General features: G+C 44.8%; 1 protein-coding gene across 3 annotated transcripts in view; it reads right to left on the bottom strand.

The window, feature by feature from the left end:
• Positions 1–336: 336 nt before the first annotated feature.
• Positions 337–19,726, bottom strand: part of LOC129701835 (gamma-aminobutyric acid receptor subunit alpha-1-like) — a 38,424-nt gene continuing 19,034 nt past the window's right edge. For all 3 annotated transcript variants that reach the window (XM_055643306.1, XM_055643304.1, XM_055643305.1), the window contains exons 7-10: positions 12,004–12,147; positions 7,007–7,159; positions 5,010–5,212; positions 337–2,108 (exon numbers count right to left, since the gene is read on the bottom strand). In XM_055643306.1, the coding sequence (XP_055499281.1) occupies positions 1,797–2,108; positions 5,010–5,212; positions 7,007–7,159; positions 12,004–12,147 (812 nt within the window). In that variant the 3' untranslated portion in view covers positions 337–1,796. The remainder of the gene's footprint in view (positions 2,109–5,009; positions 5,213–7,006; positions 7,160–12,003; positions 12,148–19,726) is intronic.

Genomic DNA, 19,726 nt, shown 5'->3' with positions numbered 1-19,726 from the left:
AATTTACGGAAGCCAATTAACCTACAAACCTGCACGTCTTTGGAGTGTGAGAGGAAACCAGAGCACCCGGAGGAAACCCACGTGGTCACAGGGAGAACGTACAAACTCCGTCCAGACAGCACGCATTGTTATGCCCCTGTCCCACTTAGGAAACCGGAACGGAAACCTCTGGAGACTTTGCGCCCCACCCAAGGTTTCCTTTGCTGTTCCCGGAGGTTGCAGGTGGTTGCTGGAGGTTGCAGGTAGTGGAAGCAGGTAGGGAGACTGACAAAAACCCCCCGGGAACTGCACGGAAACCTTGGGTGGGGCGCAAAGTCTCCAGGGGTTTCCGTTCAGGTTTCCTAAGTGGGACAGGGGCATAAGGCAGCAACTCTACCACTGCGCCACCCTATTTTTTTTAGTTTGCTGTCAGGTCTGTTAATAAACCCGACCAGGTCTGAAGAAGGGTCCTGACCCGAAACGTCACCCCTCCTTATTCTCCAGAGATGCTGCCTGACCCGCTGAGTTACTCCAGCACTTTGTGTCTATCTTTGGTATAAAACAGCATCTATAGTTCTTTGTTTCTACTTGTGTTTCCATTAAACTGTCCAATATTTAATAAAAAATCAATAAGGGGAAAATCAAGATATGAAGATATCACCACATACACTAAACTGTAATCAAAATATGTTTCTCATGTAAACTCTTGGGTTTTCAAAGTAACTCCAGCATGTTTATTTATATCCAGTAAAGACATTAATAGAATCTAAATACTATGGTCATCAGAGATAATGTTTCCTCGGTTCAAATGAATGGGATAACGTACTTCATTGGTATTTCTGAAACTTGAAATTACAGGTACCTGTCTGGGGAATCACACACAGATATTACTTAACTCTACAAGATTTGTAAATATCGTATTTTAAATGATCTTTTTTTTATTTAAGCCTAGAAAATACTACATTGTTTATTTTCGACTTTTTACAAGAAGTAGGACTGGGGTCCTATATAAACAGTTTTGAAAAGTGCACTTCACTTATCCAGGCAAGAAATGATTACGTACTAGCTGGCACCACTTACATTAAAGTCTTGCCTTTTCAGTAATCAGTTACTTGGGGTGTCTGCCCTGGAGGATATCGTCATTGAACCTAGTCCATTGAAGACATGACAACGAGTCGAATTTAAAATCACAATTCTCTCAGCGCTGCGGACAGATTTTCCGTGCAACTTGAAAAGAGAATATTGGAAAAATCTTATACACGCATTCCTTTATAAATTCAAGATGTGAAATGTCCTTCTTCTAACAACACGTTAGAATCAGAATGAGAGTAAACAAAAGAGTCCACAAGGTCAAAGCATCCAGAAATGCTCATCTTGATCTTATCTAAATTCAGAAACAAAAGCCTCCTGGCTGCGTCTCTGATATTTTAAAGACCATTTCAAATTGACCCCTGTGTGTGTGTGTGTGTGAGAATGTTTAAAATTAGGTCTTTTTCACTTCATGGACATGTTATCAAAAGAAAACAGGAATAGCAAATCAATATTAATTTCATATGTCAGTTGTGACAGAGAATCAGACCTGACTTGCTGACATTGTAATAAAGTGTTAGATATTCAACAAGAGAGTTTGAATATTTTTCTTCCTATTTCTCCTAATATTATCAGAAAAAAAAATTAGGATATTTGTTTTAGAAAGAGATAAACTGAAAAACCATGTCTGCCTCAAATTAGAGTAGGGATGTCCAATATGTTAGAACTTCACAGAATTATCCAGTAATTAAAATACTATTACCACTGAGGAACGGTTCTTCTAACTTCTAGTTATGTTCTTCGTCACCTTTGATTACCGGCTCCCTATTCAAGTAAGTTGCCCAATAAACCAGATTGAAAATACCAAACATTAATGGGAATGCTATTCTGGCTAATCTATCAATTTTACTAACGCTGTTGAAAGTCTTCACAGGTTCTGGAGGCTTTTGTTCTACTTTCGGCTCTTTGGACTCCACAGCAGCACTTTTCGAAATGGTCGCTAAACCTGCGTCCTTCGCAATGTTTGGGACAAAGTTCGCCGACGTTGCTGTGTACGTGTTGTTCTTCTTCAAAAGAGCCTCTCGTTCTTTTTCCTTTTTCTGTGAATTAAAATGAAGAGCCTCTTATTCCCAATAAAGATCCCACAGGTCAATTACTTTACGGACATCATGAAACATAGAAACATAGAAATTAGGTGCAGGAGTAGGCCATTCAGCCCGTCGAGCCTGCACCGCCATTAAATATGATCATGGCTGATCATCCAAATCAGTATCCCGTTCCTGCCTTCTCTCAATACCCCCTGATCCCTTTAGCCACAAGGGCCACATCTAACCCTCTTAAAAATAGCTAATGAACTGGCCTCAACTACCTTCTGTGGCAGAGAATTCCAGAGATTCACCACTCTCTGTGTGAAAAATGTTTTTCCCATCTCGGTCCTAAAAGACTTCCCCCTTATCCTTAAACTGTGACCCCTTGTTCTGGACTTCCCCGACATCGGGAACAATCTTCCTGCATCTGGCCTGCCCAACCCCTTATGAATTTTGCAAGTTTCTATAAGATCCCCCCTCAATCTTCTAAATTCTAACGAGTACAAGCCGAGTCTATCCAGTCTTTCTTCATATGAAAGGGAGAATTGTGCTTTAAAAAAAAATGCACTGCACTACCCTGGTGTCTGCTACGTTCTGATATAGACCACAGGTCATGTCTCCCCTTTTCCCATGAGATTGGTTAAAAGATACAGCATGGAAACAAGCCCTTCAGCCCAACAGGTCCACACCGTCCATCGATCACCCGTTCACATTAGTTCTATGATATCCCACTTTCACATCTAACTCCATCTTAGGGGCTTGGACACACTAGAGGCGGGAAACATGTTCCCGATGTTGGGGGAATCCAGAACCAGGGTCCACAGTTTAAGAATAAAGGGTAAGCCATTTAGAACGGAGACAAGCAAACACTTTTTCTCACAGAGAGTGGTGAGTCTGTGGAGGCAGGTTCTCAGGATGCTTTCAAGAGAGAGGTTCTTAGATAGGGCTCTTAAAAATAGTGGAGTCACGGGATATGGAGAGAAAGGCAGGAACGGGGTATTGATTGGGGATGATCAACCATGATCACATTGAATGGTGGTGCTGTGGGTGAAGGGCCGAATGGCCTACTCCTGCACCTATTGTCTATTGTCTATTGTCACACAAATCAGCCTCCCTTCCATTGACTGCATTTATACCTCACGCTGCCTCGGCAAGGCCAGCAGCACCCCTGGCCACTCCCTCTTCTTCCCTCTCCCTTCAAGCAAAAGGTACAGAAGTGTGAAAATGTACACCTCCAGAGTCAGGGACAGTTTCATCCTAGCTGTTATCAGGCAACTGAACCATCCTACCACAACCAGAGAGCAGTCCTGAACTACTGCCTGGGTTGCTTGCGTCCGTTGGCATGAACGTTGAATTCTCCCAATTTTGCTAGCCCTTGCTGTCTCCTCCCCTTCCTTAACCCTCGAGCTGTCTCCTCCCATCCCCCCCGCCCTTGGGCTCTTCCTCCTCCCTTTTTCCTTCCTTCCCCCCCACCCCCCATCAGTCTGAAGAAGGGTTTTGGCCCAAAACGTCGCCTATTTCCTTCGCTCCATAGATGCTGCTGCACCCGCTGAGTTTCTCCAGCATTTTTGTGTACCTTCTGAACTACTAGCTAACTCATTGGTGATCCTGGGACTATCTTTGATCTAGCTTTACCTTGCACTAAATGTTATTCCTTTTATCCAGTAGCTGTACACTGTGGATGGCTCGATTGTAATCATGTGTTGTCTTTCCACTGACTGCTTAGCACGCAACAAAAGCTTTTCACTGTACCTCGGTACACGTGACAATAAACTAAACAGAACTGAGCACACCAAAGGGCAACTAACATTCAAACCCGCATGGCTTTGCAGCATGGGAGGAAACCGGAGCACCCGGAGAAAACCCACACAGTCCACAGTGCCATCTTAACCCACACAGTGCCCGGGGTCAGGATCGAACCGGGGTCTCTGGCGCTGTGAGGTAACAGCTCTACCGGCTGTGGCACTATAACATCGTTATTGTAGAAATTTCTCTTCATATTTACTAATTGTTACTGGTTTTCATTAACCTAGCACAAAATAAAACAGAGTATAAACGTCGTGAATGCTTTCAGTGAACTGTGGTCTTGTAAACTGGGCAACAGGTGCACAGGACACCTCCTCTGGCAGCCCGTTCCATAAACCCACCACCCTCTGTGTGAAAAAGCTACCCCTCGACTTCCTATTAAATCTCTCCCCCCTCACCTTAAACCTTTGTCCTCTGGTTCTCGATTCCCCGACTGGGTAAAAGACTCGGTGCATTCACCCTGCCCATTCCTCTCAAGATAATCCCGATCCCTCCATTCTCTGTGTATCCTAGTGCCTATCTAAATGTCTCTTCATTCCTACTAACATATCTGCCTCCACGACTGCCAATGACACATTAAACGGCTGATAATACACAAAATTAAAGCAAGCAAAGGTTTCCGTATGTTCAACAAAGGCTCTGTGTGTTGGAATCAGTACAGCGTTGTTGATGGGCACAAAATGCCGGAGTAACTCAGCGGGACTGGCAGCATCTCTGGACAGGCTTAATAGACATTAGAATGTAGACAATAGGTGCAGGAGTAGGCCACTCGGCCCTTCGAGCCAGCACCACCAATCAATGTGATCATGGCTGATCATCCACAATCAGTATCCCGTTCCTGCCTTCTCTCCATATCCCCTGACTCCGCTATTTTTAAGTGCCTATTCGGCTCGAAGGGCCGAATGGCCTACCCCTTCACCTATTGTCTATTGAGAGAAGGGGTAGGTGATGTTGCGGGTCGAGAGCCTCCAGAGATGCTGCCTGCCCCGCTGAGTGACTCCAGCATTCTGTGCCCACCCTTCGCTGTGAAGCAGCAACTGCAGGTCCTCCTCACACTGTGGACTCTGTTGCTGTGATTTGAGGGGAAGTACAAGTGGGCTCTTTTACCTTTTCGGGAACTAAGCTTTTGCCGTCCCAGGCCCAGCTCCGCTTTGTGAAGTAGTTCACGGTGGCAAATTCAATCAGTGCGGAAAACACAAAGGCATAACAAACGGCGATGAACCAGTCCATGGCAGTTGCATAGGCAACTTTTGGGAGTGAGTTCCTGGCACTGATACTTAACGTAGTCATTGTCAATACAGTGGTGACTCCTGAATGAAGTGGAGAATAAGAAACATATTACTGGAATCATCTGGTGCAATACCAAGTCTTCCTCTATTTGTAGTGTCCCAATATGAAAAGACTTAACATGATTTATAAATAATGTCATTCAAATGGCAACCATTGTAATCATATAGAAACATAGAAATTAGGTACAGGAGTAGGCCATTCGGCCCTTCGAGCCTGCACCGCCATTCAATGTGATCATGGCTGATCATCCAACTCAGTATCCTGTACCTGCCTTCTCTCCATACCCCCGATCCCTTTCGCCACAAGGGCCACATCTAACTCCCTCTTAAATATAGCCAATGAACTGTGGCCTCAACTACCTTCTGTGGCAGAGAGTTCCAGAGATTCACCACTCTCTGTGTGAAAAATGTTTTTCTCATCTCGGTCCTAAAAGATTTCCCCCTTATTCTTGAACTGTGACCCCTTGTCCTGGACTTCCCCAACATCGGGAACAATCTTCCTGCATCTAGCCTGTCCAGCCCCTTAAGAATTTTGTACGTTTCTATAAGATCCCCCCTCAATCTTCTAAATTCTAGCGAGCACAAGCCGAGTCTATCCAGTCTTTCTTCATATGAAAGTCCTGCCATCCCAGGAATCAGTCTGGTGAACCGTCTCTGTATTCCCTCTATGGCAAGAATGTCTTTCCTCAGATTTGGAGACCAAAACTGTACGCAATACTCCAGGTGTGGTCTCACCTGTCTATCCTGTCTTTCCGCTGACTGGTTAGCACGCAACAAAAGCTTTTCACTGTACCTCGGTACATGTGACAATGAACTAGGGTGTGACAATGAACTACGGTGATTACTATCTCCGTGAAGGATATTTCTCTCAGCGACAAATGGTGATTACTGACGGCGGGTGCTGTGAGTCGGGAGTTTGCACGTTCTCCCCGTGATCTGTGGTGGGACCCTGCGGGAGGTGATGCCGAGAAAGAGGGGGACCCAGCATGGGTTGGGGGGGTGTGGGGGGGGGGGGGGGGGGATGCCTGCTGCCGCATGCAGCGGCAGGCAGCAGATGGGATTGTTCGGTGAACATTTGTAACTTTGTCAACGCCAGTCCCATGGCGACACATGTACTTCCGAGGTGAGATCTACTTTACGATTGTACTGGGTTGCATGCAAAGCAAAGCATTTAACTGTAACTAGATACACTAGACAATAAGTTCATAGGGTCATAAGTGACAGGAGCAGAATTAGAACATTCAGCCCATCAAGTCTACTCCGCCATTCAATCATGGCTAATCTATCTATCCCTCCTAACCCCATTCTCCTGCCATCACTGTGGAATTCTCTGCCTCAGAGGGCGGTGGAGGCCGGTTCTCTGGAAACTTTCAAGAGAGAGCTAGTTAGGGCTCTTAAAGATAGCGGAGTCAGGGAATATGGGGAGAAGGCAGGAACGAGTTACTGATTGGGGATGATCAGCCATGATCACATTGAATGGCGGTGCTGGCTCGAAGGGCCGAATGGCCTATTCCTGCCCCTATTGTCTATTGTCTATTGTCCCCATAACCTCTGACACCCACACTAATCAAAAATCTATCAATCTCTGCTTTAAAAGTAACCATTGGCTTGGCCTCCATGACCTTCTGTGACAATGCATCCCACAGATTCACCACCCTCTGACTAAAGAAATTCCTTCTCATCTCGTTCCTAAAGGAACCTGCTTTTATTCTGAGGCGATGACCTCTGGTCCTAGACTCTCCCACTAGTGGAAACATCATATAAAGTCATAGTAATGTATCATTGAATTGAAACAGGGTTTTCCAGTGTACTCACCAAAGACAGTTCTTGCAGGGACAGATTCCCTATTTAACCAGAATGATACTTGTGAGAGAATGACTGTCATAATGCACGGCAAATACGTCTGAATTACGAAGTAACCGATTTTTCTTTTCAAGTGAAAGTGAGCAGTCATAACCACATATTCACCTAGAAATTGGAAAAGACTGTTAGAACGAACCAGCTTACAAAATCTCGACTCAAGTTATATACCCAACAATTTTCGACAATTCATTCATGTATATTATGAACACCACAGAATAACATTAAGGTGGAATAAAATCAAAATATTAACAAAATTAGGGTTGAACGCATCGAAAGAAAATGCAAAAGTAAAAACCGCGGAGGCTGTTAAAATGGAATTCCTCGTATATGTTGCAAAATATACTTGGCGAATAAAGTGTGATTCTGATTAAAAAAACTAATATGATGAAAATGCTTGGTATCGTCCACAGAGGGAGAAAATGAACAAGCTTTTTTAAGGTGAGAGGGGAAAGATTTAATAGAAATATTAGTAAGAATCAAAACAGATTGTGATGGGTGTGTGGAATGAGCTGCCAGAGGAGGTATTTGAGGCAGTTACTGGAACAATATTTAAAAGACAGTTGTACAGGTACAACGCTAGGAAATGTTTAGAGGGATATGCGGGCAGGTGGGGCATCTTGGTCGCCATGGACAAGTTGGGCCAAAGGGCCTGTTTCCTTGCTGTCCATCCTGGACTTAGCTCACTGTCCAGAGTTGCTCCTGAGGAACGCGTACGCCCACATGTGCTTGTTCCAGATGTGGAGAGCCTGGTGAATTTACATATCCACTTCTGATTATGAAGTATGAAGTGGAGAGGGCTCCAAGTACTGAGTTGGCGTTGGGCCGAAGGGCCTGTTCTTGTGCTACACTGGGCCATATTCTATGTAAATTGTCCTATTAAATGTTCTAATACATAGGCAGTATACATTTCAACGTGCTAGCAGTCAAAGGCTTCTCTATGGATTGTTACATATATCTTACCAGCGGCACTTAAAAATTATCCATAGAGATTTTAAATTATTGAACCAACCAAAATTACAACTGAATGTTTGTTTAGTTTAGAGATACAGCGTGTAAGCAGGCCCTTTGGCCCCTTGGGTCTGTACCAACCAACAATCACCCATGCACAAGTTCTATCCCACACACTAGGAAGAATTTTGCAGAAGCCTATTAACTTACAGACCTGCACGTCTTTGGAATGTGCAAGGAAACCGGAGCACCCGGAGAAAACCCACACGGGTGTCACAGGGAGAACATGCAAACTCCACACAAACAGCACCCTTAGTCTGGATCTAACCCGGGTCTCTGGCGCTGTGAGGCAGCAACTCTACCGCTGCCCTACTGTGCCATCCTTCACACTTCACACATTCATGTCTTTTCTTCATTTGAGACAACCTCCCAGTATTTAAGAGGCTTTTGGATAAGCATATGGATAGGCTGGGAACAGAGAGATAGAGAAACATAGAAACATAGAAAATAGGTGCAGGAGTAGGCCATTCGGCCCTTCGAGCCTGCACCGCCATTCAATATGATCATGGCTGATCATCCAACTCAGTATCCTGTACCTGCCTTCTCTCCATCCCCCTGATCCCTTTAGCCACAAGGGCCACATCTAACTCCCTCTTAAATATAGCCAATGAACTGGCCTCAACTACCTTCTGTGGCAGAGAGTTCCAGAGATCCACCACTCTCTGTGTGAAAAATGTTTTTCTCATCTCGATCCTAAACGATTTCCCCTTTATCCTTAAACTGTGACCCCTTGTCCTGGACTTCCCCAACATCGGGAACAATCTTCCTGCATCTAGCCTGTCCAACCTCTTAAGAATTGGATTATGGATAGGCAGATCAGAGTTAGTCTTAAGGTTATATTCAGCACAGACATTATGGGCCGAAGGGCCTGCTCTTGTGCTGTACTGTTCTATGTTCCAGATATGTTTTTCTATTAAATGTTTGAATACGTAGTCAGATGACTGAAGGATCAAACCTTTTAGACTAAGTTTATTCATAGAAAGCCTTGTCTTGGAAAATGAAACAGATTGAATATTGTATTTGCTCTTTTGCACATTTTGAATTTTTAAGCCTGACCTTTTGGTAAAATTTCTCATGGAGCTCGGACACCACTGACTCAAGCATCATGTTCAGCTGAGACTTTCACACGCTGCTGTAGAAGCAGGAGAATGATATTCGATTTTTATAAATTTAATATATTTCTTGATTCTGTATAAGAAGGAACTGCAGATGCTGCTTTACCCCGAAGACAGAAACTAAATGCTGGAGCAACTCAACGGGTCAGGCAGCCTCTCTGGAGAAACGGAATACGTGACGTTTTGGATCAAGACCATTCATCATTCATCATCTCGCTAGAATTTAGAAGATTGAGGGGGGATCTTATAGAAACCTACAAAATTCTTAAGGGGTTGGACAGGCTAGATGCAGGATGATTGTTCCCGATGTTGGGGAAGTCCAGAACAAGGGGTTCACAGTTTAAGGATAAGGGGGAAATCTTTTAGGACCGAGATGAGGAAAACTTTTTTCACACAGAGAGTGGTGAATCTGTGGAATTCGCTGCCACAGAAGGTAGTTGAGGCCAGTTCATTGGCTATATTTAAGAGTTAGATGTGGCCTTTGTGGCAAAAGGGATCAGGGGGTATGGAGAGCAGGCAGGTACAGGATACTGAGTTGGTTGATCAGCCATCATCATATTGAATGGCGGTGCAGGCTCAAAGGGCCGAATGGCCTACTCCTGCACCTATTTTCTATGTTTCTATGAAACATAGAAACAATAGGTGCAGGAGTAGAGGCCATTCGGCCCTTCGAGCCTGCACCGCCATTCAATAAGATCATGGCTGATCATCCAACTCAGTATCGCGTACCTGCCTTCTCTCCATAACCTCTAATCCCCTTAGCCACAAGGGCCACATCTAACTCCCTCTTAAATATAGCCAGTGAACTGGCCTCAACTACCCTCTGTGGCAGAGAGTTCCAGAGATTCACCACTCTCTGTGTGAAAAAAAAGTTCTTCTCATCTCGGTTTTAAAGGATTTCCCCCTATCCTTAAGCTGTGACCCCTTGTCCTGGACTTCCCTAACATCGGGAACAATCTTCCTGCATCTAGCCTGTCCAACCCCTTAAGAATTTTGTAAGTTTCTATAAGATCCCCTCTCAATCTCCTAAATTCTAGAGAGTATAAACCAAGTCTATCCAGTCTTTCTTCATAAGACAGTCCTGACATCCCAGGAAACAGTCTGTTAAACCTTCTCTGCACTCCCTCTTTGGCAATAATGTCCTTCCTCAGATTTGGAGACCAAAACTGTACGCAATACTCCAGGTGTGGTCTCACCAAGACCCTGTACAACTGCAGTAGAACCTCCCTGCTCCTATACTCAAATCCTTTTGCAATGAAAGCTAACATACCATTCGCTTTCTTTACTGCCTGCTGCACCTGCATGCCTACCTTCAATGACTGGTGTACCATGACACCCAGGTCTCTCTGCATCTCCCCCTTTCCCAATCGGCCACCATTTAGATAATAGTCTGCTTTCCCGTTTTTGCCACCAAAATGGATAACCTCACATTTATCCACATTATACTGCATCTGCCAAACATTTACCCACTCACCCAGCCTATCCAAGTCACCTCGCAGTCTCCTAGCATCCTCCTCACAGCTAACACTGCCCCCCAGCTTAGTGTCATCTGCAAACTTGGAGATATTGCCTTCAATTCCCTCATCCAGATCATTAATATATATTTTAAATAGCTGGGGTCCCAGCACTGAGCCTTGCGGTACCCGACTAGTCACTGCCTGCCATTGTGAAAAGGACCTGTTTACTCCTACTCTTTGCTTCCTGTTTGCCAGCCAGTTCTCTATCCACATCAATACTGAACCCCCAATGCCGTGTGCTCTATGTTTCTATGTCCCCTGAAATGTCACCTATTCCTTTTCTCCAGAGATCCTGCCCGACCCGCTGAGTTACTCCAGCATTTTGTGACTAAATTCCTTGATTCTGCTGTGTTAATTGCTTCAAAATCAAATCTATGAAATATCATCACTCCTGGACCTCATTTGAAATTGTACATTTTAGTTGAAAAACAATCCTTTATTATAAAATGCTAAAAAAAAAAATGTATTCTATATTTAATGTCGGTGAATTAACTGGGTAAAATTGTTAATTGTCCCTAGTGTGTAGGAAAATAGGCAGGTCCATTGTTCGGAGAGTCCAGAACCAGGGGCCACAGTTTAAGAATAAGGTGCAAGCAATTTAGAAACAGAGCCGAGGAAACACTTTTTCTCACAGAGAGTTGTGAGTCTGTGGAATTCTCTGCCTCAGAGGGCGGTGGAGGCCAGTTCTCTGGGTACTTTAAAGAGAGAGCTAGATAGGGCTCTTAAAGATTGCGGAGTCTGGGGATCTGGGGAGAAGGCAGGAACGGGGGCACTGATTGGGGATGATCAGCCATGACCACATTGAATGGCGGTGCTGGCTCGAAGGGCCGAATGGCCTACTCTTGCACCTATTGTCTATTGTCTATTGTGTGTAGGGTGTGGGTGGGACAGTGGGATAACAGGGAACGGGTGATCGATGGTCAGCATGGATTCGGTGGCTGAATGACTTGCTTTCATGCTATGTATGCAAGCTGCACGGCAGCCAATAATTTAACATAAGGCGAGGAGTTTAAAATTTAATAAAATACGATGAAATAAATTTATAATTGCTCTATTTTAAAAATAAACCCATAACCATCTGATTAGCTGTTCAAGGAGAAAAATTATTAAAGATGATATGATGAACTAACAGTAAAGTCCCTGTCCCACTTAGGAGACCCAAACAGCAACCTCTGGTGACCTTGCCTGCCACCCAAAAAAAGAAATCAAGGTCGAGGTGACCTGCAACCTCCTAAGTCTTAGGTCTCCTAAGTGGGACAGGGGCTTAAAAATTGCAGACATATTCACCAACAGTAAACAATATACCAACCTGTACTAGATTTGATAATGACTTTGCCAACGCTTTGTCCCATTAAATCATATTGATTGAGTCGAGAACCATCTTCAGCCACAACCACTGATTGGGAAGCTCCATGTGTCCATGTATACACCACCTCCGATATTGTGTAGGCATCTGTTAGAAAGCAGATGGCGAACAGGACTAATTATCAACTCTCTTTGCAAAGTGAAAACATAGAAACATAGAGAAATAGGTGCAGGAGTAGGCCATTCAGTCCTTCGAGCCTGCACCGCCATTCAATATGACCATGGCTGAACATCTAAAATCAGTACCCCGTCCCTGCTTTTTTCCCCATATCCCGTGATCCCTTCAGCCCGAAGAGCCAAATCCACAGCAACTGTGTCTTTTATTTTTGCAAACCCAAAATGTCACCCATTCCTTCTCTCCAGAGATGCTGCCTGACCTGTTGAGTTACACCAGCTTTTTGTGTCTAAAACAGGATTGCACAAATAAAAACCATGGTCTCGCAGCAGTTTGTTGGACAGTCACCAAAACCTCAGAAGTTCCACACAACGATCTTTGAGGTCGAGTGATCCCGTACGAATTGACGTGAAGTTCGAGCGAAGTCCGCGGGAAGTTCGCGCGTGACGTACGGCGACATGACGCTGCACACGCCCGTCGAGACGCTGCGCACGCCCGTCGAGGTGGTGCGCACGGCCTCAATGCGGCTGCGGGCCGGCAGGCCGTTGCCGTGCGGAATTTTTGAACAGTGTCAGTTTTTCGGAGCCCCGCGCGATGTCGGGACCAGCCCCGCACAACTCCATACGGCTCCGGCGATCGAAGTGGGACCGGCCCCGCGAGGCCGTACGGCTCAAGCGACCATGTTAGGTCGCGCTTGCCGCATGCGGTCGCATGCTCGTGGGACCGGCCCTTTACTCCAGCACTTTGCGTCGATCTTCGGCCAAGAATAAGACTGATTTCATTTTTTTGCTTACTCGGTGTGACTGACCGAGATGGATTTCATTCCCCGCACACATTTGCCATCACATTAATGTTTAATATTCTTGTGTTTCAAATTTAGGTACCTCTCCTCTGTGCAATTATTTGCATTCTGTATGGGTGCCAAGTGAAGAATTAATTTCCTCAGGATAGTGGTCTCAGTTGGTAGCAGCACAGCCAGAGAAATGACTCACCTGGGTCCATTTGCCACCGAAGAATTCATATCTGGATCAACATGCTCCATAATTTGTGGTTTTAGAAGACCCCAGGGAACATTAAGAAGCTAAAACTACAGCTTCGAGGAAAATATTGTTTGACTTCAGCCCAGTCCAGGATGCAGATCAATTAAAGGGAAAATTTGTTTCACAAACAGTTGCTGATCAAATTTTGCAATGTAAGATAATAAAATAAAATATGGATCCTGTGCATTCATCTTAGGAGAATAGATAAGATGAATTGGCTGTGCAGGTCCTGTCCATGAATATTTTTAACGTGAAGATTGACAATTTTTGATTAGTACGGGTGTCAGGGGTTTTGGGGTGAAGGCAGGAGAATGGGGTTAGGAGAGAGAGATCAGCCATGATTGAATGGCAGAAACATAGAAACATAGAAAATAGGTGCAGGAGTAGGCCATTCAGCCCTTCGAGCCTGCACCGCCATTCAATATGATCATGGCTGATCATCCCTTTAGTCACAGGGGCCACATCTAACTCCCTCTTAAATATAGCCAATGAACTGGCCTCAACCACCTTCTGTGGCAGAGAATTCCAGAGATTCACCACTCTCTGTGTTAAAAATGTTTTTCTCATCTCGGTCCTAAAAGATTCCCCCCTTATCCTTAAACTGTGACCCCTTGTTCTGGATTTTCCCAACATCGGGAATAATCTTCCTGTATCTAGCCTGTCCAACCCCTTAAGAATTTTGTAAGTTTCTATAAGATCCCCCCTCAATCTTCTAAATTCTAGTGAGAAGCAGAGTAGACTTGATGGGGCGAATGGCCTTATCCTGCTCTTAGAACTTATGAACCAATGAGTCTTTATCCCAGGGTAGGGGAACCTTTTCCACTCAGAGGGTGGTGGGTTTATGGAACGAGCTACCAGAAGAGGGAATTGAGGCAGGTACTATAAGAACATTCAAAATACATTTGGACAGGTACATGGATAAAGCAGGTTTAGGGGGATATGGGACAAAGGCGGGAAAATGGGACTAGATTAGATGAGTCGGGCTGAAGGGCCTGTTTCTGTGCTGCATGACCCTATGACTCTAAGCAGGCCGAGAAGCCTATCTGAATGATACCAAACCAGCAATTTTACTTCGGAGTCACGCGAGTGACTTCGTGAAGAACCCTGCCAGGACGCATGCGTCTCATATCGCTACCCGCATTGTGAAACGTCAGACGCGGTGGAAGGACGTTCCTCCGCGGCGGCAGTTTAAAAGCCGCTAATTGCCGGTAAGCGTTTACTCTGCGGTCTTGTTTGTTTCCTTTCCCAACTACAGGCAGGGAAATGGAGAAAGCAAAGAAGACAAGGGCTGCGACAAAGCTGGTGAGGGAGGACCGCGGAGTAGCGGGCAGCCAGCAAGAGCAGCCGACGGCACTTGGATCACCCGTAGTGGGATCAGCTGTGCCCGATGTCGCCTCCGCACCGGCCAAATCCACGCGGCCGGGCGGCAAGGCAAAATACAAATCCAACAAGGTCGTGGACTCGGAGGAGTCCGACTTTGAAACACCGCGGGCGGCCAGCGACCGAGAGCGCTGGAGCCGGATGGAGCGGTGTGTGGAGCATTTGCTCCAACATGACAGACTCCGGGAGATGGAGTCGGGTCACTGTGGGCCCTATGACAAACCCACAGCAGTACCTTTTCAAGGGCTGCGTAGTGTTTCCACCTCAATGGAGGGGAGCACTGCGGGTCAGTTCTGGGCTGACCTGGAAGAGGGGTCCGCAAAAGAACAGATAGGTGTGCATGGGGTGCGAGAAAAAGAGAACTTGCAGGACATGGTGGCCAATTTTATACAGCCGGAACAGACTGGGAAAAATCTGGAGCCAAAGCTTGCTGCCAGTATTGACTACATGTCTCTAAACCAGTTACAAGAGCAGGCTGTACTGGACACCACAGGAAGACATCTGGCACCGGGCAATTGCATTTCCCTGAACGGTCCAATTATCAACAACTGTATATGGAAACACATCGGAACAGGGGTCAGGAGCATGGATGTGAAATTACAAAAAGTACTAAAATTACTGACCGCAGGGATAACAGCGTTTGCCCGTATAGTGGACGACAGGAATATGTCCCAGGACCAACAAGATGCGCTGGCACTATTCTGTAACATCCAGCAAGAAATAAATAACATCAGGAAAAGTGCCATACAATTCACACTGAACCCAAAATTTGCGGGTCTGTGCAAACCTGGGGCTACGAAACCACCAATTCTCTTGTTCGGTGGCAACCTATCGAAGCAGGTAAAAGAGCTCGATGAGGAAGCCAAAACCTTGGGATTAATAAAAGGAACACCAACAAAAAACAACTACAGGCAAAGACAGCACCCCTACGCACCCACCAGCAGAACTGGTGAAAGCTCGAAGGCACGGTTTTCCAAACATGAGTCTTTTTTAGGCCATGGCCCAGGCCGGCCTTCTTGGAAGATGCGGGGAACCCCAACGCCAACACGAACCAACCCGGGAAACCAGGCACCAGCGCAACAACAGCGGAAGAACTACAAAAAGAAGTAAACCTGCCACTGGTAACAATGGAGGTAGGTGGGTCTGGTTCCCTAAACGACATGGAGAGCATGGGTGATGGGGGGAGACTACACTGGTTTTTGAATGCATGGAGCATGCTAACAACCGATACTTACATCTTAAACAGTATCCAGGGTTATACAATAGAGTTTATACACGAGTACAGCCCTCCAGTCCAACATAGAGCGAACCGAGTGTTCGTACTCTCTGATAAAGAAAAATCGGAGGCACAAGCTGAACTGGAGCGGCTTTACGTAAAAGGTGTAATTGAGAAAACTCAACACGAACCATTAGAATTCGTGTCCAATATTTTTACCAAAACCAAAAAAGATGGTGGTTGTCGCATCATCATAGATCTGACAAAATTGAATACATTTGTACAATATATTCACTTTAAAATGGAAACCTTTGTTACTGCTAAACAATTAATTTCCAAAGGTTACTTCATGGCCAGCATCGATTTAAAAGATGCTTACTATTCAGTACCCATACGAGGTGACCACAGATGTTACTTAAAATTCAACTGGATGGGACAACTTTGGCAATATAAAGCACTGCCAAATGGGCTATCATCAGCCCCCAGGCTGTTCACGAAAATCTTAAAACCAGCCCTAGCGTTTCTACGGAAACGTAATCACATGGTTATGGCATATTTAGATGACATACTCATAGTGGGCATAACTTTGGAATTGGCCATACAAACTGTAACAGCCACAAAACAGTTATTTGAAAAACTGGGATTTATCATCCATCCAGTTAAATCTAAACTAACACCGTCCACTACTATGGACTATTTGGGATTCACCATTGACTCAGTTCACATGACGGTGACTCTACCTAAGGGAAAGGCTAGAGATTTAATAGAGGCTTGCAACAACCTCATTGACATCAGAAATCCATCCATCAGATTGGTAGCAAAAGTAATTGGTAAAATGGTGGCTGCTTTCCCAGCCACACAATTTGGACCTTTACATTACCAAAACTTACAGAGAGCAAAAATACAAGCTCTCAAAATCAATGCAGGTCACTTTGACAGACCTATGAGACTACCAATCCAAGCCAAAACGGAACTAAAATGGTGGATAGACAACTCTGGCTTTGTTCCAACCCAATCATTGTCAGTAACCCTTCTATGGTACTACAAACCAATGCCAGTGCACTTGGGTGGGGGGCCACCAATACCATCACCAGCTGTGGAGGTAGATGGACAGCACAGGAGGCATCTTTCTTACTCACACTGGGCATAAACGACTTGGAAATGTTGGGTGCATTCCATGGCCTTAAGTCATATTGTACTGGGTCATATCACCAGCATGTTAGATTACAAATAGACAATACCACCGTGGTAGCATACATCAACCACATGGGTGGTAACAAATCGATATCATGTGACAATCTCGCTAATTCAATTTGGCAATGGTGCATCCAGAGAGATATTTGGATATCAGCCACTTACCTACCAGGGAGACTAAATTTAGTGGCAGACACCAGGTCACGCAAATTTAATGAAAACACCGAATGGATGTTGAACAAAATGGTGTTTTCTGATATTACAGCAAAATATGGAACACCAGATATCGATCTATTCGCATCTAGACTAAACAACCAGATACCTAACTCAGTCTGAAGAAGGGGTTCGGCCCGAAACGTCGCCTATTTCCTTCGCTCCATAGATGCTGCTGCACCCGCTGAGTTTCTCCAGCAATTTTGTGTACCTTTGATCTCCCAGCATCTGCAGTTCCTTCTTGAACACCTAACTATGTTTCATGGGAACCATTTCCTGGGGCAGCAGCAACAGATGCATTTTCGCTGCATTGGGGGAAATAGTTTATCTATGCATTCCCTCCTTTTTGCCTCATCAGTTGGGTATTAAGGAAAATACAACAAGACTCTGCGTCTGGTATTTTGGTAGTACCCGATTGGCCTACACAACCATGGTTCCCAGTGGTGCAAAACATGGTATTAGAACCATGTATTACCATCCCACATAGACCAGACTTGTTGCTACATCCCGTGACAGGGGATAGCCATCCATGCCATAAAAGCTTGAACCTGTTAATTTGTAGAGTTTAAAAACACCACTTCTACAACTGGGACTAACGGACCGAACAGCGAACATGATCTCGGCGGCCCAAAGACAATCAACTAAAAAACAATATCTGGTCTACATCAGGAAGTGGGAAATGTACTGTCATAAGAACAACATCACCAACAGAAACATGAACATCCCGTCTGTTCTGGAATATCTGGCAGGCCTCCACTATGATGAGGGGCTCAGCTACAGTGCCATCAACAGCGCCAGAAGTGCCCTGTCGACTTACCTATGGCAAGGGACAGAGCGTTACACTGTAGGGACTCACCCTCTGGTAACAAAGCTCATGAGGGGAATATTTAATACAAATCCCCCAAAAACCAGGTACTCCCAAATTTGGGATGTAAGCATTGTCCTGAAAACGCTCAGGAACTGGTCTCCAGCATCAACTCTGTCCCTACACAGACTAACTTTGAAAACAGTCATGTTAATGGCACTGGTCACGGCACAGAGGGTTCAGTCACTGCATAAACTCAGACTGGACAACATGACCTCCTCACCTGATGATATTACGTTCCACATCTACGAACTGGTAAAGCAGAACAGACAGGGATCAGCAGGCCTCAATATACAATTCAGATCATACCCTTCAGATGACCGTCTATGTATAGTTAGACACCTGTCATTATACATAGAGAAAACAAAAATCCTAAGAGGCAATGAGAAGGGACTGCTGATCAGCCATAAGCAACCTCACAAAAGAGTGACGGTCCAGACCATCTCGAGATGGCTGAAACAGGTGCTGACACAGGCTGGGGTGGATACTAACGTTTTTAAATCTCATTCCACCAGGGCTGCAGCTACATCGGCAGCAGTACAACTGGATGTGCCCATGGACCAAGTCCTCGAAGCAGCAGGATGGTCAGGGGAAAGAACTTTCCAGTTATTTTACAATAAACCAGTGATGAAATCTGGAACATTTGCAGAACATTTTTTAAGTTCTGTAAATTAATTAAACCCATAAAAGGGGTTATAATTTGTGTTAATAAATTTTATGATTTCAATGACGAATCATGTCCAAATTATGTTAACACTATTCCTCCCACAGTCAAGGCAGACGTGATGCATGGACTCGTTTCCACGGCATGAAATCACAGAGCTTTAAAACCTTCACGTAGTCACTCACGTGACTCCGAAGTAAAATAGTAAGATTAAACGAGAACTTACCAGTTTGAAGTTTGATCTGTATTTTATGAGGAGTTACAATGAGGGATTACGTGCCCTCCGCTCCCACCCTTGATCATATACTTAAATGGTATCTCTTCTCTAATCTTACTATGTTTAGTCATTACAGTTATCTGTGATTTCACACCGCTGCTTTGAAGAATGACACGCATGCGTCTGGCGGGGTTCTTCACGTAATCCCTCATTGTAACTCCTCATAAAACACAGATCAAACTTCAAACTGGTAAGTTCTCGTTTAATCTTACTATTAACAACCACAGATAATAATTAATATATTACAATTTTGCAGAAAACAAACTAAAATTTAAATATAAATGTGATTATGTCAGAAGATCAAATAGCATCAACATACGATATACTGTCTAAATATAGAATAATCATTTTTATTAATTACCCAGTTCAAAACCAGCGTTAAACTTGCACTAATGAAATATTCAATTAATTATTATCATTAGACTGTAGTGATACAGCACGGAAACAGGCCCTTCAGCCCATCGGGTCCGGACCGACCCCATACACTGTCCAACACACCAGGGACAATTTTACAAATTACCAAAGACAATTAACCTGCAAACCTGCACATCTTTGGAGTGCAGGAGGAAACCGGAGCGCCCGGAGAAAACCCACGTGGTCACAGGGAGAACGTACAAACTCCATACAGACAAGCAGCCGTAGTCAAGAGTCAAAGATGGGTGCTGTAAGGCAGCAACTCTACCACTGCACCACCTTGCCACCC

Source organism: Leucoraja erinacea, chromosome 11, assembly GCF_028641065.1.
Source record: "Leucoraja erinacea ecotype New England chromosome 11, Leri_hhj_1, whole genome shotgun sequence".
Lineage (NCBI taxonomy): Eukaryota > Metazoa > Chordata > Chondrichthyes > Rajiformes > Rajidae > Leucoraja > Leucoraja erinaceus.
Note: the sequence above shows the minus strand (reverse complement) of the source record. Positions and strands in the feature narration are given on the sequence as shown.